Source organism: Leptodactylus fuscus, chromosome 2 (assembly GCF_031893055.1).
Source record: "Leptodactylus fuscus isolate aLepFus1 chromosome 2, aLepFus1.hap2, whole genome shotgun sequence".
NCBI classification, from domain to species: Eukaryota; Metazoa; Chordata; class Amphibia; order Anura; family Leptodactylidae; genus Leptodactylus; species Leptodactylus fuscus.
The window spans coordinates 163517006-163541785 of record NC_134266.1 but is presented as its reverse complement, the minus strand read 5'-3'; the positions used below and the strand labels follow the sequence as shown (position 1 = coordinate 163541785).

Below are 24780 nucleotides of genomic sequence, written 5' to 3'. Positions count from 1 at the left end.
TATCCGTCATAGAATCAGAGCAACGAACTGAAACACTGATAGAGTAGCTGATGCGGATGGAGTCCCCTTGATCTGCATTGCTTCCTATTAACTATAATATAAAAAAAAAGAAACATGCTTTTTTATTTTTTTAACAGAACAGAAAGTTGTAACTGCAGGACTTTTCATTGCCATTTATTCATGGACATGTTTAGAAACCGTAATTGAGTCTATCTGCTCACCTCCTCTTCCTCTAAAACATGCTGCTTGCAGATTCAGTTCCATTTTCATGGTGACAGATTCCTTTTTTAAGCAAATTGCAATAAATTATTCCTTATTTTATCATTTGGTTATGATTTTTTCTAATTTCAGACAATTGTAGCTGTCTGGAAATAACATTTTCAAATTTAACTATCTACACATCCTAAATCATTTGAAGGTTAAAGGGATTCTATCATTAGAATCCCGTTTTTAGCTAAACCCACGTAGGAATAGCCTTAAGAAAGGTTATTCTTCCCCTACCTTTAGATGTCTTCTTTGTGCCGCCGTACCTTAAATATCCCAGTTTTCGGTCATATGCTAATTAGTTTTCTCGCAGCACTGGGCGTGGTCCCCAGTGCTCAAACAGCACTCGGGGTGTCCTCAGTGCTGCAAGAAAACTATCCAGCACCGCCTTCTGTTCGCAGCCTCTGCCTCTTCTTTCTTGTTGGACCACAGGAAAATAACCAACTGTGCATGTCCGTCAGGCAATTTTCCCTTTGGCCTCTCCTGATCTGCCACAGGAAAATGGAGACAGACATGCGTAGTTGGCAATTTTTGAAGAAGACGTGACGGGACAAGGAAGAAGAGGCGGTGAACAAGAAGAAGGAGGGGCTGGATAGTTTTCTCACAGTACTAGGGACACTCCCAGGGCTGTTTGAGCGCTGGGGACCGCCCCCAGTGCTGCAAGAAAACTAATTAGCATATGGACGAAATCCGAGATATCTAAGGAACGGTCGCATGGAGAAGACATCTAAAGGTAGGAGAAGAATACCCTTTCTTAAGGCTATCCCTACGTGGGTTTAGCTTAAAGAGGACCTTTCATGGTTTGGGACACAGACGGTTTTATATACCTCTGGAAAGCCGACAGTGCGCTGAATTCAGCGCACTGTTGGCTTTCACGATCCGTGCTCCAGGTGAAGAGCTATCTTCACAGTCAGAAGGGCGTTCCTGACAGTCTGTCATGAACGTCCTTCTTCACAGCAGCGCCTATAGCGCTGTGCTGTGAGTCCGAGGAGGAACGCCCTACCTACCCTCCTGATAGCGCTCATCTATGGACGAGTACTGTGAGAAGAGGGGTGGAGGCGTTCCTCCCTGCTCACACTGTACAGCGCTATAGGCGCTGCTGTGAAGAAGGACATTCCTGATAGACTGTCAGGAACGCCCTTCTGACTGTGAAGAGCTACGGTACCGGCACCGATAGCTCTTCTCCCTAGGCACGGATCGTGAAAGCTGTCAGCTTTCCAGAGGTATATAAAACTGCCTGTTCCCCAAACCATGAAAGGTCCTCTTTAAAATGGGATTCTAATGATAGAAGTCTTTTTTTTTTTTTTTTTTTTTTTTTTTTTATAAATTGTCCTTTTTATTATTATTATGGTTTTTTATGTCACTTACTTTAATTAATTTAATAAATTAATTTTATTTATTTATTTATTTTTAGATTACTGGTTTATCCTCCTCCCCCAACTAAAGGAGGGCTTGCTGTCACTAATGAAGATTTGGAGTGTTTGGAACATGGGGAGTTTCTTAATGATGTTATTATTGATTTCTACCTAAAGTAAGTATTTTTATAAGATAATTAGAATGGAATTCTTAAAGTAATATTGTACTTATACTTTTAATAAGTAATATTTTACTTGTAATATACTGTATTGCCAAATGTTGGCTTTTTTCTGTGAAATCTTACATTTCTTTATTGTTTCCATTGATTCTCTATTTGAGAGCTGTACGCTGTGTCTCCATTTATAAGCTTGTGTGTGTAATGCAGAGAAGATTAGGGTGGGGGCAGGGTCACTTCAAACGGATATATATATATATGACATTATAACATATAGAAAACTGCTTCTAATGTATCTCTAATGAGATTCTCCTCTTTGATTTCACATTAAGTACTACCACTCAGATATCAGTGGTTGAAAATACAGTCGGGATTGGGTAGTTATAGGCAGTTGCTCCCAATTTCCAGTGGTATCAATGGAAATAATAAAGGTAGAACTGTAAGCATCATAGGAGATATGAGAATCTCCTCTGTCATATAGCACCAGAAGCAAGTTACTGTGTTTTATAATGCCTGATATGTTTAGAGTACCCCCCACCTTATTTTCTCTTAGTTACACATGAACCCTCTTATGGTACCTAGTGAGAAGCAAGGGAAACAAAAGCTAAGGGCTGGTTCACGTCTGCGGTCAGTAAACCGTTTGGGGAGTCCGCATGTGGATCCCCCAAACGGACTACCGAACACATTGGCAAGAGGTGTGCAGTGAAAGCACACGTACCCCATAGACTATAATGGGGTCCATGTGCTTTCCTCGCTGTCTCCGCTTGCCAATGTTTTCGGTAGTCCGTTAGGGGTGGGGAGTCCCCACGCGGACTCCCCGAACTGATTACCGAATGCAGATGTGAACCGGGCAGGGGTGAACCTGCCCCTCTCGCCGCCCGAAGTGAACGACAGAAAGCCGCCCCCCCATGGGAGGGGAGGGGCTTCGTGGAGGGGCGGGGCTTAGTGAAGGGGGCGGGGCTTAGCATCGTTCGCAGGCAGAGAGCAGGCCTGCTCTCTGCCTGAGTGTGAGGGGAGGCTGCCGGAGCAGCGCTGCTTCAGCGGCCTCCCCAATCCACCTCTCCGTGCTAAGCCAGTCCAGGACAGCTTGTCCTGGACTGGCTTAGGGAAGAAAAAATGCCGCCCTCCCTGAGGCCCTGACATAGTGCCGCCTGAAGCGCTCGCTTCAGGTCGCCTCATGGGAGGTGCGGCGCTGGAACCGGGCCTAAAATAAGCTAACATTTGTTAATAAAGTATTACAATTGTTAATGTCACAAATACTGCTAGAAAATCAAAAGTTGTTCAAAAGTACTCGTTCAAAAATAGAATTTTTTTTGGTTATCTCTAAAGAAGCACTCCACTTTTTTACATCCTCCTTCCCTTTTTATACTTAACTGGTTTAGTGGGGTGCTGTTAGTGGAAAACTTACAGTTTGCTGTATACAGGAGATATTTGTTCCAGCACTAAGATCTTTCTATTCCCAGCACCCCACTGCTATTCTTTTTAACGTCAATTCTATTACTATCTTTATACCGTATTTTTCGGACTATAAGACGCACCCAGGTTTTAGAGGAGAAAAATAGGGCAAAAAAAAATTTTCAGGCAAAAAATGGTAAAATTTTTAATGTATGAGAGTTGTAGTTTTGGAACAGCTGCAAGGCCACATTGACAGGTGACCCTGCAGCTGTACGGGGATGTATAGGGCGTTTTTTTTGTGGGGCCAGGTGTACTTTTTAGTTATACCATTTTGGGAAATGTTTATTGCTTAGATCACCTATTATTTAATTCAGAGGCAAAACAGAGAGAAAAACCCGGCGGTTTAGCACTTTTCATTTTGACGTTCACTGTACATAAAACTATTAGTAGACCGGGCATTTTCAGACACAGGGATACCTAATGTGTATGTTTCACAGTAATGTTATACTTTTATATGTATTCTAGGGAAAGGAGGTGAACTTTTATTTATTTTATTTTTTATTATATTTTTTTTTAAGTGTCACTGGTGTGTGAATAACTGAAACCAACACTCAGCGGTCTGGTATGACCTATACGTTGTGGGTGTGGCTTATAAAAGGGGAGTGGCCTAAAATAATTGTTCATGGACTGTAATCAATGTAAAACATTTAATTAATCGTGATCGTAATCCAGGAATTATTATTTTTTTTTTTTACTATTTTATTATCCCCCGTCTAGGGGGCTTGAACCTGCAATCATTTGATTGCAAGTCCCATAGACGGCAATACAAGTGTATTGCCGTCTATGGGAGATTCTATACATTACTATCGCGGAGTGTCATAGACCAGCCGCGATAGTAATATATAGCTATGACAGGCCTGGGAGCCTTCATTAGGCTCCCGGCTGTCATCGGAACAGGTCTGCATCACTAAAGGTATGGGGCCGGTGGGGACCGGCCCCGAGGCTAACTAACTGCCGGGACCTGCGGAGGTGGAGCGGATTTACAGCATGCCACCGCTGGTTTTCTTCAGCGGCAGGAGCGTGGCAATCTGCAGGCCCTGGCAGCTAAGACACTCCCCGGCATCTGCTGTAATAGACCAGCAGATGCCGGGGACTGTCTTAGCTGCCGGGGCCTGCAGATTGTCACGCTCCTGCCGCTGCAGAAAACCAGCGGTGGCAGTAGCGCGGCCATCCTGCAAATCCGCTCCTCCCCCCACATTCGGACTATAAGACGCACCCTCATTTTCCTCCAAAATTTTTGGGGAAAAAAGTGCGTCTTATAGTCCGAAAAATACATATAGTCCGAAAAATACATACATATATAGTATGTCAGCGTTGGAAGCTCTGTTACAAGCCTCTATCAGACAAAATCTTAGACAAAATAGAGCAACCAATAGGAGCTGGTAGACTCTGTGGAGTCCAACTGGTGCTGTCCGCCATTTTAGGAATCCAGCATTTTTGTTATTTTTATTGTTCTGCATCTATGACTAAACAGAAGAACAGAAATGACAATGCCAATATGCGCTGAGCTTTATTGGTCACTGTAATTAAGCTAAATTGCATGGTATATTTAAGATTTATAGCAAAGTTTATGAGCTGTATAGCACAATTAATATATCAGTGATCTTGACCTATCTTCTATTGGACCACTGCTTCCCTGAATGTATGAATGCATCTATATACAAGGTTATATACATTGTGCAGTACTATATGAATGACAAACTGTTGTCGCTCTTATATTTGCAGCTAAACACTAATCTTAACTGACATGCCAGCTGGCTCTTATTCAGAAGAAATGCTAATTCTTACCGGATTATACCCAGAGCTAAACAGTTTGCTTGAAATTGTATTAGTAGATATTAGTGGTTTTATGAAGAAATGATTAAATTCATTTAGTAATTACTAATCAAAGTAATTTAACAACCAAAATGTTCAGCTGTGTTATAGTTTACTTTAATTTGTCTTCTCCACTCATCTCCTTATACATTATTCCTCAGAACCTGATTCCTTTATCCAACATCATTGTCAATACTCGTTGCACTTAAATACTCTTCATATCTGTGCATACCCTGTTTATACATACATTGTTTATACAGATTGATGAGTACGGTACTATTCTGTATAGTGTAATAGATGACTGGGCTATTGTGCAATACTTAATGTACATTTATCGAGTGAGCAAAAAATAGCGGGAAGATGGAAGCAAACCACACAAACTCTGTTTGTAGTCTCCTACCATGTAGACACAAAGCACTTGGACTTTTTAATCAACAAGTATTGCAAAGAGATTAATTACCGTATTTACTTGAGTATTAGCCGAGTTTTTCAGTACAGTTTTTTGTTAATGTAAATTGAGAGCCCCATATAGGGATCACAATGTACTCCCATTCGCCACCTTGTCTTCGTGTAAAGGGACAGGTGACACTCTCCCCGCGACCTACTTTTGCACACCCTCCAGGAGAACCGTGTCCTGAAAACCGTCCAGAGGAAGGCACGCGCAGGGACAGTGGCGGGCTCCTACCGCGGGTGGGACTTGAAGCCTCCGTCGTCAGACGCCAAGGGGAACCACTGCTGGGAAGCGGCAGGCACCGCCATGCCTCTTGAGGGAGAAGGGAGCGAGCACGACCGCTCTCTCAAGGGCGAACATAAAAAAGTATAGGCTCGGCCGCAGAAGCGCTGAGGGAGATCCCCTGCCACCAGCAGAAGTGCTGAGGGTGAACCTGAAGGAGGACCTTGGCAGCCGGACCTGAAGGGGAACTGTGGCTGGCCGCCGTCAGAAGTGCTGTGGGGAATGCCCGGCAGGGCTGTGCATGCTGTCCTTGGGTGCAAGCCTGGCAGCCGAGGTTCCCCATCAGGTCCACCGGGGGCCGGCCGCAGTTCCCCTTCAGGTCCGGCGGCCAAGGTCCTCCTTCAGGTCCACCCTCAGCGCTTCTGCCGGCGGCAGGGGTTTTTCCCTCCGCGCTTCTGTAAATGCTCCCCGGCCTGCAGTGCTTTTCTTTTGCTGGCTGTTCTATGCAGCCTGCAAAAGAAATGACAATTTTTTTTTACAATGTATTGCAATGCATTAGCATTGTAATGCATTGCATTAGTGATCACACCCCCTGGGGGGTCTAAGGAATGCAAAAAAAAATTAAGTATTAACAATTCAGATCACCCCCCCCCCTTTCCCTAGAACACATAAAACTAATATTGTCAATACTGTGAAACACATACATGTTAGCTATCCCTGTATCCAAAAATGCCCGCTCTACAAATCTATAAAAATATTTTTCCTGTACGGTAAACGCCGTACGGAAAAAAAAAGTTGTCTAACTGCCCCTTCCCTGAGACTGGGTCCCCCCCCCCCCCCACTTGGAATTCAGCCTGACTACAGCCAGGCTGAATATAGGGTATCTGCAGTGCTCCTATTCCGTCAGGAAGGGGTTAATAGGAGCATTGCAGATACCCTATATTCAGCCAGGCTGAATTCCAAGGGTGGGGGGGAACAACACCAGTCCTCAAGCTCAGGGAAGAGGCAGACAGACAACCAAAACACCCCCTCCCCTTCCCCAACATCTACTGCACCCAAAAACTCCAATTTACTGAAATTTTCCAGTAGCTGCTGCATTTTTCCCCCAGCTTATACTCGAGTCAATAAGTTTTCCACGTTTTTTGTGGTAAAATTACTGGCCTCGGTTTATATTCGGGTCGGCTTATACTGGAGTATATATACGGTATCCTCTTTTCAATATTCTGGAGCTGGACGTGGCCTATAACTTACAAACGAAATAGGCCATCAATAATAAATGTTGTTTTTATCATTTAATATTATTTTGTTATGTGATCTGTAGGTACCTTCTGTTGGAGAAGTTTCCGGAACCTTTTGCAGAGAAGTGTCATGTATTTAGCAGTTTTTTCTTTGGGTGTTTAACACGAAAGGATAAAGCTACACATGATAGCAATTCAGAAATGCCGTAAGTCTTAATTTTTAAAAATTACTTTTAAATAAAAATGGTTTTCTCAGTATTGGGGATAAGTGTCTGATCACTGGGGGTCTCTGAGTGCCCATTGTGAATGGAGTGGTCGTGTGCATGCTTTACTCACTCATGTGGAACTTCAGAAATGGCAATCTTCATCAGCCTCATAGAGGTGAGTAGAGTGGTGGCAGGTAGCGAGGTAATTTGAAGACTATGTATTCTTTTGTTTATTCTTTTGTTGACTGTCCTTGTGCGCTAAGCTGCTCACCCTCCCACTATCTGGGACTGCTTTAGGAAATCCCATGGTGATGTGTCCCCCAATTGAATAAGAGAGAAAAATGGATTTTTGTACTTGCTGTAAAAATCCTTTTCTAGTTGTATTCATTGGATGACACAGATCCCACCGTTGTTTCTTCTTGTTCCTGCCCCGGGCTGTGTTGACTCATTTTAGGGTTCAGGATATGTTGGTGGTGTTGGTTATGTGTTCTTTTTTTCTTTATTTGTGCATCTCTTCTACTGCTACTGGTATAAACTGGCTGGCATAGTGTCTGTGGAAAGGGTATAGCCCAGAGGGAAAGCCGTTATCTTTTGTTACTCCTAATGTCAGCCCTCTAGTGGGCAGGTCTATATCCCATGGTGCTGTATTCCCCAGTGAATATAACGAGAAAAGGATTTTACGTTGAGTACAAAAATCTTACAATTTTTTTTTTTTTTTTACACTTTTTTTTTTATGCAAAAAATGCATGCATTGACGCTGTGGCTCTGTCACACAGCATATCAGCAGAGGTCTGGGTTATTGGGTAGACAGGTCATCAGTAAAAAAAAAGTGGACATCCCCTTTAAGTTGTGGTATAACTTTTCCATTAGTTGCAATGCTGAACACCTGATGAATACAAGTTAGAGTAGCTGCTATGGACAATCTGCATGACATCCCTGCTGAGTAGTTTGTGATTCTCAAACAATCTATTCCTATTAAAACATATTGTTTCCTCTCTTGGGCTGCAATGTTAATCAAATTTTTATGTTTTTTTTTTTTTATACATTTTCAAGTCTGAAGTTTGATATACTATTGTAGGAGCATATTTTTAATTGTAAAATTGCTCTATTTTTGTAAAGTGCAGCACAGAGAAGACATCATAGAGTTAAAACCTGGACCCGACATGTTGATATCTTCGCAAAGGATTTTATCTTTGTACCTGTTAATGAAAAGTAAGTATTTCATCAGGAGTTATCCGTGGTACCAACAAAATGAAAACTGTTTAAACTATTTTTACTTAAAGGTTCTAACTTTTACTGAATTCTTACCGTGTGTGGATATCAAACCTCCACAGGGATGTCTGCCATGGAAGGAAAGGTTGAGCATGTTGTACATGTTGTTATACATGTAACCTGGATAAACATGCAAGTATGGTCGATTACAAGCATACATGTTTACAGGGAAGTCCAGTATCATTCATGTTGATTCAGTCTGAACTGCTATTGCTTTGTCATTTTAGAAAATAAAATCCATATGGTGGTCATATAAAACATAACTTTCACTAACTCCCAAACTAAAAAAAAGAAGGCCAAATCAGGTGCTGTAGGCACAATAAACAATCAACTACACCACCAAAAAGATACGGTCATGCAACCAGTTCACAGAGACCCCATGAAACTAAAGGTACACAGTGTCTTGCCACATCACTGTTGCTGTGGGTATTCAAGTCTGGTGGTCCCTTTTGGATAGTGGTGATCCAGTAGGCCATAGAGGTATGGAGGCAAAAGCTGAGCAATCCCTACAGCACCTGGCTTGGTCTTCTTTTTTTAGACTGGTGATTTATTTATCTTCTCCATTTTTACGTGAACTCTTAAAATGTATGTTTTATATGGTCACCATTTGGATTTTCTTTGGTTATTGTGGTGTATATTTGGCACTTTGATTTATTAGTACTGCACTTTGGGACTCGACTCCTTTTCATTTAATGTTGTAAGGATTGCATTACATTATACAGGGTGTAAGACATTAGTAAAAGCCATATTATATTTTATTCTTCAGTTCCCACTGGTATCTTGTCGTGATATGTTTTCCGTGGCTGGAAAAAGCAGTTTATGAAGACAGAAAAGAACCAAGCACCATTCAAGATTCTGAAAAAATTGATGGCCCGAATAGTGGGTCAGTTATTGTATTCAATGACCGTTTGTCAAAGAAAGAGGAAACTTTAGGAGACGGAAGCAACAGCGAATCTGAAGGTTAGTTTCTTTGCTATGGTCCTTAAGCTCTCAATTGTATATATTTTGGATAGAAAAGAAAATTCAACTATACTGTGTGTATTATTCACAATGTAATATTTACAACTGGAAACCTATATGCAGGTTGTGAGCCAAAGGCAAAAATGGATCTCAAATGAAGGAGAGGTATCTATCCTTGCTTGTATTGGGTAAAACACTTCAGTTAGCTTTATCTACTAGTTTGAATATAATCCCTGATGGAAATATCTGCTTAAAGGGGTTGTACCAAGTTATGAATTTATCCCCTATTGATGGGATAAGGGATAATCTCATGATATGGTGGGACCTGACTTCTGATACCCCCACTAATCCCAATTTTGATGTCCTGATAGAACAGTAGTCTGAGCTGCCACTCCTTTCAATCCTTATGGTAGCGCCAGAGATAGTAGAATACAGTGCTTGGCTATTTCTAGCACTGCCATAGAGAATGAGTGGAACAGCAGTGCGCTCGGCTTACCATGCACTGCTGCTCCAGAGACCCATGTCAATCATGAAGTTATTCCGTATCCTATGGGGAATAACTTAGCACAACCACTTTAATAGTTCTCATTCCTTTTTTATTCAATTTTAGCTTTGACTCAAAAACTGCATATATCAAAAATTGCCATCAGAAAGTGAGTATAAACTAAATCCTACTACAAGAGAAGCAGTATGAGGCCACTGCGTCAAATCTTGTTCTAGATATGTAAGCCGATAGTAGTGTGTAGACTTACATTGCTATAAATATACTTACAGCTGTGCAAGCGCCATCATTGTATTACATAAATACAATCCTCTCAATAGCTGGTATTTCATTTACTACTTTTATTTTTGAATTTATATAAAATCTGCTTCTAGACACTTGTGGTAGATCACAAGGTGTTGTCAATATTTTGTTGTCATAATTTTAATGAAATCCTTCATGTTTCATACTGTTTTCATGTTTTAGGTTCTGCAAGCTCTGGAGTAAGCTGCAGTCTCAAACATTCTGTAAGTAATTTCTTATTACAAACTTTGTGTATTCAGTAGTTCCTGAATGCTCATTAAAATATTCTTAATTAAAATGTTGATTAACCCCCTCTTGCCTCCAACGTCTAGATTCATGTCTTTGATGCATGAATCTGATGATCTATGAAAACTTTGTTTGCAAAACAAAAGTTTTGTGCTGGTCTTGTCTCACACCCTTTACAGGCGTTTCAGAGAGAAGGAGACTGAGTGAGATCAGCAAACAACAGTTAGTTACAAATACTTTAGTTTTATAGGAATATGTATATATATTTATACATTTTATATTAGGGCTGGACGATTATGACCTAATTTTATATATATATATATATATATATATATATATATATATATATGTAATGTGTGTGTGTGGTTGTGTTTTAGGGCTAGGCGATTATTCGAAAAATATCCAAAACCAAACATCAACCTGTTAAACCGTTAACTGTTATTACAATATATTCGGTTTTGTTTGGAGCCAGAAGAGGTGAGAAAACATAAAAAAACAGTGATACTTAACTCTCCAGAGTGACTGCTTGCTGTTTTTGGTTCTTCTGGCTGACATCATGTGGCGTCAAGGTGTTTGTGTTTGTGTCACAACCCTACGTGATGCTGAGGCCCAATCAGCAGCCCCTGGCGACAGCGAGCAGCATCAAAGATAGCAGGGAGTTGTTCTGGAGTGCAGGAGCGGTAAGTATCACTGTTTTTTATGTTTTCTTACCTCCCCTGGCACTCCGCTTATTATATTCAGGTGTCTGAAAAGACTCTAGAGTATAATGATAGCAGTTTCGGTTTAGTTAGATGAATCTTTTGGGGTTCACCCAACACTTAATCATAATGTAAAAGGAGCATGGTTTAAATGAGTGTCATCAAAATCGCCATTAATTTTAATAGAGGAAAAGTGCCCAATTAATCAGATTTTGACTTCGGTCATAATCACCCAGCCCTGGTATATGTACATAATACACACACACATTCATTTATAAAGTATATTCCTTGTACTTCTTGGTGTTATACTAGACAGGCAGAAATAGTAGGTTGGCTGATAAGATAGTAAGCTAGTTAGATAGTAAGTAATTATTTAGAGCATTCATTATTTTTATTCACATTTTATTTTTTTATTTGATCTGAGGAGCGATCTGTGGTACAATAAATTGTGCAATTGATTATATGTGAACATACACAAAATACAATAAAGAAAATCCCAATACTGTATATGCTGTATATCCGGTATGTACATTCGCACATCAACCAACAGGAAGGAAATGTAGCAGAATTGACAAGCCTAGTATTTTAGAAAATTTACTTTTTTGGGTCTCTTCACAGTTCATTTAAAATCCTTACATACAGCACATAACAAAAAAACAAACCCTGAAATACTAATATCCACGAGTAGTATACACACAAACACGGAGAGAACATACAAACTCCTTGTAGATGTTGTCCTTGGCTGGATTTGAACCCAGGACTCCAGTGCTGCAAGGCTGCAGTGCTAACCACTGAGCCACGGTGTTACCTACGAGTAGTATATTTTAATACTGAAATAAATTTCATTAAATGCCACAGGGAATCAGTCATTACATTACTACGTATGGCTGACTTGTGATAGATACTTTTTGATGTAAGCTGTTCAGCAGTTGGTTTAGCGTACAATAAAGACGTGATATTTTTTTTTTTTTTTCAGAAGCACAAAGACAAGCACCACGGTAAACTCTGTAAAAGGTAGTTAACAATTCCTCATTCCTATGTATTTTGCCACTTGTAATGTTTATTTAGCATTTTGTAAAATAGCATTTTGCCATTAATAACTATGTTAAACTAAGCTTTTTTTTTTTTTTTACCTATAATGCAAACAGACATGGTAAACTCTAACAAAGACAAGAAGATTTCTGACCTATCTAATCCCCTTCACCATATGGCAATGACAGTTTCAGCTCCTTATGCTCAGAAGTATATACAGTAATTCATTAACCTCCCTAAGTGCATTCCCATATCATGTCTTTGTTTTTCTAACCTCGTTGTTCCTTTTTACTGTGAGGAAAGGATTCAATTCTTATTGGAAAATGCACGTAGTCACAAGTGTTGTAGATCAGTGATTCTCAACTAGCATTACATATACCTCAAGGTATACGAGCTGGAGTTTGTTTAAAAAGGATGTGCACATAGAAAGTCTCATGCGTGGATTTGATCCATTTTTGTGTTTGGTGAAGAGGGTCAGATGTCCTTTTTGTTATTGAAATGTCATCATGGGTGGGACAGAATATATTTTTCACAGCTTGCTATGCACACTGCTTTCAATTTCCCAATTCTGAGCATGAGCCATCAAGTAGTTAAAAGCGCTAACATACCCTTAATACCTTATAATTGGGTCCTTTGATGAGCCCCATTCTGCAATATTCTTTACCTCAAATCTAAAGGCACTATAAGTAGAGTGTGGTCAGAGCCTTTTGTGAACTTTTATAACCAGTCTCCTCCTTAGAGGTACTCAGCTGGAACTTTTTGCTACTTGGGTTTGCTTAGCTTGAAAAAGTTGAGAAAACTGACTTAAAGACAGTAAAAATGGGAGAGTCTCAGGACCTGGGAGTACTAGTAGATCAGAGACTAAATAACAGCATGCAATGTCAATCAGCTGCTTCTAAGGCCAGCAGGATATTGTGGCATATTACGAAGTATGGTCTTGTCAGACTGGAGTGGTTTCATCTAGAATATGGAATTCAGGTCTGGCCACCAGTTCATAGTATATGAATGCCATGGAGTTAAAAACAGGTACAAGGAATCAAATGAACTTATGAGAGGCATAGCGGACCCTCCACTGATAAGGGGCATAGCGGAATGATTAATGAGGTGATGAAAACATTACATTTATTTTGTCTTCAAACTGATTAGCTTATCTAAATATAGAGGTGGCCTGTACACAAAATATGGCGAAGAGCTGTTCCGTATAAAATCCCCTCAAAAGACAAGGGGTCACTCCCTCCATCTGGAGAAAAAAAAATGTAAATCTATGAAATATTCTGTCTTCTGGTCACAACAGTTTTATGTGATGGCTTCAAAAAAAAGGTCAGGTCTGTGTGATTTCTTACAACAAAATAATGTAAAAGGAGTTGTCTGGTGAAGTAAAAAGTTGGTTTGTGTGATCACGGGTGAAGAAACAGACCCTTAGGTGGAGTGCAGTGGTCATTTGGACAAACAACCTGCTTGTTCGGGCACAGTTCTGGAGAAGCAAGCAAGCAGGCACTTTGTCTAAATGATTGGACTCCGTCTGTGATGGTGGGGCTAAATGATGGGGGTATCACATGATCTGCTGACGTCTTTCTGCTACTTTATATACAGCAATGTTTGGGTCAAGTGACCACTGGGGCAAACAGGGGTATAGAGTCAAATTTGAAAATACTTTAAGGCTGTACTGTACTTTTCTTCACCCTTGGCCATGCAAACAGTTCAGCCTTTTTTTAGTTGCCGGTTACTCCCTTAACCGTTTATAGAAATGTATAGGATTCTCCTCCTTTCAGTCTCTAGGTTGAACATGATGGACGTGTCTTTTTCAGATATACTAACTGTGTGATTAGTTCACTATAATGTCAGTACACTTACAGCATGCCATGAAAATTGAGTTGTAAAACCTCTATCTTGCCTCCATGCAGGCCATGCCTACTCATCTTCGATTCTCTGAGAAGTGGATCTGCACAAGCTACTGTACAAGTCTTACGGGAGTAAGTGACTGGAATATTTAGTTTTCTTATCTGCCTCTCTATAAACATCACTTTCAAACCATTCCCTTACAAATCAATGGGCAATAAATAGTTCTGTTGATTTTGACTTTTGTACAGCATGATTATGTTATGTTACAATACCACGTCTATAGACATTTCAGTAAGTCTTATGTGGCTATATGACATTTGCAGTGATTCTTATTTCAGCTCAAATTTTGCTTAATGCAGATCAGTCAGATTCATACAGTATGATTTACGGCCCCAACTAGGAATACTGAACTGTTTGATGTCTTCTGGAAGCTCGGGTTTGGCATATTGCACATTGGGTTGACGAATTACTTGATGGGGCTGGTAAGGACACTCTAGTCATGGTGCACATTGGCACTAATGACAAAGTTAGAAGCAGAGGAAGGTCCTGAAAAATTATATTAGGGACTTGGGCAGAAAGCTTAAAGAGGTTGTCAAGGGCAATTTTTTTTTTTGTTTTTTTATAATATTCTGGGGAAGGTGAAAATAATAAAAATAATTTAAAAAAAAATGTACTCGCCTGTCCCTGGCACTCCAGCATCTTCCAACGCAACTGGTCCTGGTGCTCCAGTGTTTTCATTCAACAGAAGTCCCTGCAAGACAACTGCAACAGCAGATAAATTTTAGATTATTCTATTTAGAGAAAAGACAGCTATGGGGAGATCTAATCCCAATGTACAAATACATAAAACGACACTACAAAGATCTTTCTAATTAACTTTTTACACCTAGGCCAGTGACAGTGACAAGGAAACATTCTCTATGCCTAAAGCAGGGGTGCCCAATACGTCGATCACGATCTACCGGTCGATCGTGGGATGCAGCCAGGGATCCCCGGTGTCTGCTTGTTCACAGTGCAGACTGAGAGTCGACTCTCAGCCTGCGCTGTGAACAAGCACTCCGGACACTTGCAGGCCGCTCTTAGGGATGGAGGGAGCCGGGGTGCTGCTTGTTCACAGTACAGGCTGAAAGTCATCTATGGACACTGGCAGGCTGGGGCTGCGGCAGCGATAACTCTCAGCCTGCGCTGTGAACAATCAGACAGCGGGGATTCCTGGGTGGCCACAGAACGCCGCTGTCTCCTGTTCTCACGCTTCGCCCGGCCCCGCCCACAGACACGACCCGCCCACAGGCCCGGCCCTGCCCACAAGAAGTGGGTAGTAGATCTTTCGACTTGGTCATGTTATAAAGTAGCTCACATGCTGCCAAAGTGTGAGCACCCCTGGCCTAGAGGAAAGAACATTTCAGCAGAATCATAGATGGAGATTCTTCAGTGTAAGGGCCCTTGCACGCGGCATAAGCGCGCGCTCATTTTTGCATAATACTCGTGTAAAGAATACACGTGCTAAAATCAGTCACCGGCTCCATTCTCACGGAGTAACGCGCCGCTCATTTAGACACGTATACACGTGTCAGAGCGTGGCGCTTCAAAACAAATCCCATTGATTTCAATGGGTGCCGGCTTACGCGCCTAACACATTGAAATCAATGGGTTACAAAGCCTCTCTTTGATTTCAATGTGTAGTGCGCGTAAGCCGGCACCCATTGAAATCAATGGAATCTGTTTTGACCCGTGAGAACGGAGTCTCCCATTGACTTCAATGAAATTTTTCTACACGTGCAAAAAACGCATGTTTTTTGCATGTTTTTTGGGGCGTTTTTTTACACGTGTAAAAAATGTCATTGAAGTCAATGGGAGTCTGCTTTTTACATGTGTATTCTTTAAACGTGTATTATGCAAAAATGAGCGCACGTTTACTCCGTGTGCACGGGCCCTAAGAGCAGTGAGACTATGGTACTCACCGCCAATAGGATGTTGTGATGGTGGATTGATTGTTCCAATAGGAGCAGGGTGCCTTGCTTGAAAAATATTACATATTTAAAATTTTTGGTAAAGACAAGTTGATGCAGGGTTTTATGCTGATTGCTGGTCCATAATACTTTCTGACGTTATGATGTGTGAAAGCCTCATTGCTAAACTAGAATATTATTGTTGATTCTTATGTATAATGCTTGTGTGAAGAATGATACTATGTTTTTGTAGTGACTGAGAACTCATAGTATTACAATAAATAATACAGTACATATAAATAAACTACATTTTTTCTACCACAAAAATATATCAAGCCAAATAGAATAACGCCATTTTGATGAAACGTTATGTAATTGTTTTTTAGATAATGGTGGTTTCCGTTATTTTCTTATTGGTTGTAGGTATTTAAAAGCTGAATGGGATGTGAAACGTAAAACGCCACGGGAATTCAGCAGGTCCAGCTTTAGAGACTTGTATCCCAAAGTTCCAAAACAGAATAACAGCACAGACTGCGGCTTATATGTCTTACAGTATGTAGAAAGCTTTGCTCAGGTGTGTATATAGAGGTAAAGTAAGTTGCAAGAGATGCAACAGCTCGAATGGTTGCACAAACAGGATATGGAATAGTGCCTGTAATATGATCGATGGGGTTACATTCTGTTTATTGACTCTTTACTTGACTATTGTGCTTCTTTCACTTATTATACAAAATTGACTTTTGCCTCACTTATGCGTGAGTAAACTCCACTCTCGTTTCATAGTATATTATGTGTTTATGTATTAAAAAAAATATATATAATATATATAATGTAATTATTTATTTATTTTAACAATTCCTTTGGGATTCTACCTTCAGCTGATAATATCTCTCCAATAAAATAAGACATTAAAACATTTTTTTTTTCATATTTAAAGGGGTTGGCCACTTTCAGACCAATATCGACAAACCAATGTACAGTAAAAAGATATACAATTTTCCAATATACTTTCTGTATCAGTTCCTCACGGTTTTCTAGATCTCTGCTTACTGTCATTCATTCTGTTACTTCTAGTGGATAATAGTCTTGACCATGGTCATGTGATTTACGGTCCATGGTCATGTGATGAGTACACAGGTGCACAGCTGATTACCAGGCAGATGTCTGATTATTGTGCTGTAACGAGCGGCACCTGTGTGTCCATCACATGACCATGGACCGTAAATCACATGACCATGGTCAGAGTTTTATCCACTAAAAGTAACAGAATGAATGACAGCAAGCAGAGATCTAGAAAACCGTGAGGAATTGTTACAGAAAGTATATTGGAAAATTGTATAACTTATTATTGTACATTTGTTTGTCAATATTGGTCTGAAAGTGGCCAACCCCTTTAATGTCCTTTTGTTTTTGCCATGACTTTAATATTATTCAAAATGTTAATTTCCATAACACATCTTAACTATTTGTGATTTTCCTTTCTTCTACAGAAACCTATTGAAAGCTTTGATCCGCCAATGCATTTAGAAAACTGGTTTCCTGCAAGTGTAGTTAAGAATAAAAGGGATAAGATTAGAAACTTAATTCTCCGGCTACATTTTCAGCAATCTAAGAAGAGCTAAGGCGACAGCCACTTCCTTCTACGCCATTCTACACCCTATGTCGCTGCAATAGGATACCTTTGTTCTGTACTTTTATGCAAAGATAAAACTGAAGATGAACCAAATGTCTTTGTAATTATTTATATCTGGAACTAACTTTATATATATAAAAAGAAATGTAAATATAAATCTTTAGCAAACATTTGTTACTTGTTGTTACATGTTCTTTATGTTTCACTATTTGTATAAGTTGTGCACATGGGTTTTTTTCTTAAAGGCAAGGTCCATCTTTAAATTTTTTATTGTTCCAATACTTCTAAAATAAAAAAGGAACTTTGCATATAGTCTTAATTACACAGCTCCTTTGCAGATCTATATATTTCCATGGTAACAGAGTACAAATGCATGCTTTGTTGTCTGATCCTACTCCCTTCCATCTGTCCCCTACGACTTGCCAACTAACCAAATCTAAATTATTCAGAATTAGGAGACCGTAAGGGAGAATGACTGTGGGATCAGAATGTATGCAAGGTAACATGTCTGCCTGCATTGGATCTATAGACACAAAATTATAGGAGATTTTTATTTAAGACTAGTTGTATTGGAACACGTGCACTAGTAGCAATGTTGAGCCTTTCCTTTAATATATATTATTTTGGTTAATTTATTTTTGCCTCCAGTTTAAAGGGTGTCCACAGATTTTTCAACTGTCTTTATTACATTAGTAAGTTTACATTGCACTGTTTCTTTTCATAAGTGTGGCCATGGACTGCAGTAAAAACCACAAGTTTATGTAGATGATCTGTACTTTTCATTCTGTGCTTCCTGCCATCTCATAATACTGCCCCTCATAAACTATTGTACTTTATTTGTATCTGTACTCTGAAGATATGCATTATTTCCTGAAGTCAAATACGTTGCCGTGAAAATCATGTTAATCTGATGGACCGTGGATTTCCTTAGCAGAATTTCCTTTTGAATGCTTTGACTGTGGCTTTCCTTGTGGATACTTTCAGCTTTTAAATGAAGAGTGAAGAAAATATAGTGCGGCTCAAATGCAACTCCTACCAAGTGCAATAACCACAGTAAAAGCAAGGAGGCTTTGGATTTCTGTGACCAATCTCTTGGGATGTTTCTGATCCAAATCCTGGCTAACATATTTGTTGAAACATGCTTTGGTATATGCAGTTTTATAGTATGCAAGTAGATATAAAGTGGTAGATAAAAATAAGTTCTGTAAGAAATCGCATGCATTTCTCTTTTTGCATTGACTGCACAAACTGTACTTTCAGGAATATGCTTAGAGGTGAAGAGGTTCAGGCCTTATGTATGCTCCACGTATCACATGTTGCTGTGTAAGATTCTTTGAGGAGCCATGTAAGGAATTATTTAGCCATAGAAGCAGTGCTTCACCCAAATACGTATAAGTTAATAAACCTCTTTAATTCCATGGTATAATGTCCACTATCTCAATTTACACTATAAATGAGTAGGTCAGGAAAAAGTTGCATAGTGATGCTGAAATATCCAATGTGTACCCAAGTATTTCTAATAAATGACAAATATATATTCTTTAAGTATATGTTTTATGGTAAGTTATTAGCCAGGGGCATGTAAACAGTAAACTATAACAAACCCTAAATCTAAGTTATTTTTATTACCTCTGTGATGTTATTTACCAAGGACAGTGCTATCCAAGGTGTGAAAAAGTCAAAATAAGATAATAAGAAAATACAGTCTTGACCATAAGTGTTGGCACCCCTGAAATTTTTCCAGAAAATGAAGTATTTCTCCTAGAAAATTACTCCATTTACACATGTTATGTTATACACACGTTTATATCCTGTGTGTGTATTGGAACAAAACAAAACAAAAAACTGAAAAAAGGGCAAATTTGACATAATTTCACACAAAAATCCTAAAACGGGCCTGATAAAATTGTTGGCAAATAACTTTGTGTCAAGCGTGTGATGCTCGTTAAATCTCACCTGTGGCAAGTAACAGGTGTTGGCAATATAAAAAAGAAGTTGACTTAATCTTTGCATTGTGTGTCTGTGTGTGCCACACAAAGCATAGAGAAGAGAACTAGCGAATCCAATCCACACTTTGTAGAAAAATAAATGCAGCAGAAATCCTGCAATTTCCAAAAACGTTGCAGTTTTGGAAATCGCTGCATGTCAATTATACCTACGGAAGCATTGGCTTTTTCTCTATAGGTTTAATTGAAGCAGAAAGTCCTTAAAGGAAATCTCTGAGGACTTTATCTGTGAAAATCGCTGTGGAAAAAATTGCTATACGTTTCCACCGCGGTTTTTCCCACAGCACTTTCTTTTGGTGTGGATTGCTACATGAGGCCTTAGGTATTTTATAACATCAGGAAAAAAATCTGAAACAGTAACATTCTTGTGAATGGGCTGTATTTAGCACTACTACCCACTTCCATACAACCCACTTTGATTTGTTTTCTATTTCAGGAGAAAGGATAACAAATCACAATGAAGAGAACAAGAAAGACTCTAAGACTAAGGTCCCACATAGAGAAATGCAGCGAAAAACTACAATAGATATGGGTCCCAGAAGTGGGAACTCCATTTATCAGGAATTTATGGCATATTTTCTGGAAATGGCTATAAGTACCAAGGCAGGAGTAGCCCTTGTTCACATTTTTTCTAGATAGAAAAGCTTGGGCATATAACCTTAAAACCTCAGATAAACCTTGATTAGGGTGTAATATGTAGCTGTATTGGACAATATTGTATCTTTATGCTTCCAGTTTCATTGGCAATTGCGTTGGAGAGCTAGTTTCCACCTAAAACCAGTATAAATCCAGCGGAAACCATTATAGTGTATGGTGTCTCTGGGTAACCGCTTTTCAAGCGGACCTAAATGCTAACATAAATAGAGATGAGCGAGTACTGTTCGGATCAGCTGATCCGAACAGCACGCTTCATAGAAATGAATGGATGCACCTGGTACTTTCGCTTTGATGGCGGCTGGCCGCTTAACCCCCCGCGTGCCGGCTACGTCCATTCATTTCTATGCGAGCGTGCTGTTCGGATCGGCTGATCCGAACAGTACTCGCTCATCTCTAAACATAAATGGGTTAATTCACCGTTGTAATTAGCAGATAATAAAATTAAATAAGTATATGAGTTCAGTGTAAGGCAAAGGCTGATGTGAATATGCAGTTGGGACAAATTATGCTTTTTTTTGTTTGTTATAGTAACAGCAAAGTGAATGAGATTAACCTTTTCGCTGCCAAGGGTCTCTGGAAATTTTGCACCTCCAGTAGCCAGAGCAATTTTCACAGTTTTGAGATGGACAAATCAAACCTAAATTGCAACATTAAAAAAACATCCAACCCCCCCATACCTATATATTTTCTTAAAGTAGACACCTGCAGCATTGTCAGAATGCCACTTGGTACTGTATACGAACAGGCACCTTCATGCAATTTTGATTTAAAGTGAATGTTTTATGAAAAAATGCAAATAAATGTATATTAGTTGTTAAAAGCGGAAACCAAACAAAAAATTAAATGCACCAAACCTCCTAAAAATAAGAGTTCAACATGTGCAGAGTTCATACATATCACTATGGCCTGAACCCGCATGCACGTGTCTTCAGAAAATCGCTAGAACTGGAAGGAACAAAATTCTGCTTTGAAGCTGGAAATGGTAAAAAAAGTATCATCCTATAAAATGTAGGGATTACACACCATGAAAAGTAAGTGAACCCCTAAACCCTATATATTTTTTGAAAGTAGACAACCTGAAGATTACAAATATCTTAATGGGTCATCGATAGCCACATCCACCTTCATGCAACTTTGCGACCAACACAAATAATTTTTTGAAAAAATACGCTAAAACACATATTTGCACCTAAAACTCATGTTCAATCTCACATTCATATACAAAATACTTTTAAAATAATAGCTTACGGTGTATACAATGTGTATATATACTATATGTACCGCAAACATCAACTACAACAAGAGCTCGGACTCCCAAAAACACGAATACAGAAGACAAGCAGGATTTTGCTGTTGTTCACTAATATGTTAAAAAGCTATACTGCACCTACCAAACTATGACTGTGATACCAAAATCTAACTTTTTTCAGAGTACACAGCATACCGTATATAAAAACACAATTTAATAGTTTATATATACAACCACCTTCATTCAACTTTGCCGCAAACAGAGATTGCTAGCAAAAATTGCGCAAAAATTCAAATTTGCCACTAAAGTGCGGCTCAAGAAATCCCTTTCTGCAAGCATAATGTACTGTACATAAAACTGCAATATGTGAGGAGTTCATACATACCACACATGTATATATTTACAGGGGCGGGTGTTAAAGAATCGCCAAAATCGCAGAAATGCGCCATCCCATTTTGCGCATGCAAATTAAATAGGACTTTACATAAAAATGTTATTTTCCATCCCCCTATAATAATTTTAGTAATCTATACGTTCATCTCTAGTGATAATCGTTATTACTATTATTTTAGTGTGTAACGGATATCACTAGAGACGTATTTTACTGTAGAAAGCTCAGGTATAGACAGGACAGGGATTGGGTGAAATGTAAACTTTATTTGCGACTTTATGTATATGTTGTGTAAGTGTTTGGTGCGACTTTTTTTTTTTTTTGGCTCTGCGACCTGGACAATTGTAAACGTCTGGGTCACAGTGCCAACAAACTTCCTGGTTATGTTCAGGAGGTATAACATAAGAATACCCCACTAGTAAAGCTCAGGGGGGAATTACATTACAACTGTATGTGACAATCAGAGACAAATGTATAGTATACTCGCTGATTGGCAGGAGAAGGGTTAATAGGGACAATAGAGTCCCTGCCACCCCCCTCCTGCTGTCACATACAGAGTATGTACAGAGTCTGTCTCTCTCTCTCTGCTTCACTGCTCCATGTCCCTCTTCCTTTCTTGTTAGGTTGCAAATTGCTTGCTTAGACAGGAGGGGGGGACACTTTGGAGCTCTATATCTTTGGACTGCATCACCATATCTTGATGCTTTCAATTGCATTTTAAAGAGGAGAATCTCATCTTTAAAATGATATCAAGAACTCGATGATTGGATGTACAGTTTTGGAGCAATTCACTGTTGAAACGCTGTCGGGAATTGAGATCTGCAGTTGGATCTCAATGCCAAATAGTGTTTTCAACAGTGAATCGTTCCAAGACTGTAAGTAAAATCAACAAGTCCCTGGTATCATTTTAAAGATGAGAGTCTCTTCTTTAACCCCTTCCCGACATGCGCCGTAATAGTACGGCGCGTGTCGGGTCTGTAACTATGGCGACCGCCCGGGAGCCGGGCGGCCGTCATAGCCGCCGGGTGTCTACTGCTTTAAGCAGTAGACAACCTGCTCTAATGCCTCCGATCGGTCCCCGGACCGATCGGAGGCATTAACCCCTCCGGCGCTGCTGTCCAAGGCGCCGGAGGCGCCATTTTCCCGGCGGCGCATGGGCGCCGCCATTTTGGCAAGGATCGCCGGCTCCTGGAGCATGCTCCAGGGCCGACATCATGTTGCAGTGACAGCCGGGAGCCTTGTTAAAGGCTCCCAGCCGGTCTGCAAATTCTCTCTTTTGCAGGCTGGTGTATACAGCCTGCAAAAGAGATGATGCTTTTTTGCAATGCATTGCAATGCATTAGCATTGTAATGCATTGCATTAGTGATCAGACCCCCTGGGGTTCAACACCCCTAGGGGGTCTAATTAATGCAAAAAAAAAAAAAAAAAAAGTAAAAAAAAATATAAAAAAATATAAAAAGTATTAAAAGTTCAAATCACCCCCCTTTCCCTAGAACAAATATAAAAGTAGTTAAAAACTGTGAAACATATACATGTTAGGTATCCCCGCGTCCGAAATCGCCCGCTCTACAAATCTATAAAAATATTTTTCCTGTTCGGTAAACACCGTAGCAGGAAAAATAGTCAAAAGTGCCAAACCGCCATTTTTTCACTGTTTTAATTCTGATAAAAATTTGAATAAAAAGTGATCAAAGCAATAACATTTCCCGAAAATGGTAGAACTAAAAAGTACACCCAGCCCCGCAAAAAAAGACGCCCTATGCATCCCCGTACACCTATGTATAAAAAAGTTACGGCCGTCGGAATATGGCGACTTTTAGAAAAAAAAATTTTTAACACCGTTTTGGAATTTTTTTTAGGGGTCAAAATGTAAATAAAACCATATAAATTTGGTATCCCTGGAACCGTACCGAAACACAGAATACAGGGGACATGTCATTTTGGCTGCACAGTGAACGCCGTAAAACCAAAGCCCGTAAGAAAGTCGCAGAAATGCATTTTTTCTTCAAATCCACCCCATTCTGAATTTTTTTCCTGCTTCCCAGTACATTATATAGAATAATTAATGGTGGCATCATGAAGAAAAAATTGTCCCGCAAAAATTAAGACCTCATATGACTCTGGGAGCGGAAAAATAAAAAAGTTATGGGGTTTAGAAGGAGGGGAGTCAAAAACGAAAAGCGAAAATCAAAAAATGCCATCGGCGGGAAGGGGTTAAAATGCATTTTAAAGCATCAAGATATGTTGATGCAGTCCAGAGATATCAGCATTAGTAGGGAGGACATACTAACTACGTCCTCCGTTACTGAAGTGCCACCTTGGGAGCACGTACAGTGTACGTGCCTGGCAGCGAAAGGGTTAAACATTGCAGGGGAAAAAAACAAGCTGCATAAGGCCAGGGCTCCATGTGGCATTTTTCTGACCCTGCATAGTGGATGGAATTCTAGCAAATCTCATATACACACAATGCGTAAAAATACGAACAGGGGACACACTACGATTTCTAAAACTGTTGCAGTTTTGAAAATCACAGCATGTCAGTTATAGGTCGGGGGTTTCCTTATAAGTATAATGGATGCAGAAAGTCTGCAGAGGAAACATATGTAGCATGTTAATTTTAGTTGCAGAATCACAAGCAGATTCCCTACATGTTAAATAGGGAAAGAAAAAATGCTTTCTGTTTTTGCTGCATTTGCTATGTGAAGCCTTAGTCTAAGTATGCAATGCACTTTTTTTTTAACCAGAAGAACTGCATGCAGATTTTCTGAGTAGCACATTTCTACTATGTCAGTAACCTACAATTTACTGGTGGTTAGTAACATATGCTACTCATTACAGCAATTAAAAACAAACTGTGTACACCAAGACTTATGAATAG

At 39.7% G+C, this 24780-nt stretch overlaps 1 protein-coding gene across 4 annotated transcripts in view; it reads left to right on the top strand.

Moving 5' to 3' along the window:
• Positions 1-19183, top strand: part of SENP7 (SUMO specific peptidase 7) — a 50923-nt gene extending 31740 nt beyond the window's left edge. For all 4 annotated transcript variants that reach the window (XM_075265039.1, XM_075265041.1, XM_075265040.1 and 1 more), the window contains 9 exons: positions 1679-1795; positions 7060-7182; positions 8302-8394; positions 9221-9414; positions 10382-10422; positions 12119-12156; positions 14079-14147; positions 16389-16539; positions 17456-19183. In XM_075265039.1, the coding sequence (XP_075121140.1) occupies positions 1679-1795; positions 7060-7182; positions 8302-8394; positions 9221-9414; positions 10382-10422; positions 12119-12156; positions 14079-14147; positions 16389-16539; positions 17456-17587 (958 nt within the window). In that variant the 3' untranslated portion in view covers positions 17588-19183. The remainder of the gene's footprint in view (positions 1-1678; positions 1796-7059; positions 7183-8301; positions 8395-9220; positions 9415-10381; positions 10423-12118; positions 12157-14078; positions 14148-16388; positions 16540-17455) is intronic.
• The last annotated feature ends 5597 nt before the right edge of the window (positions 19184-24780 follow it).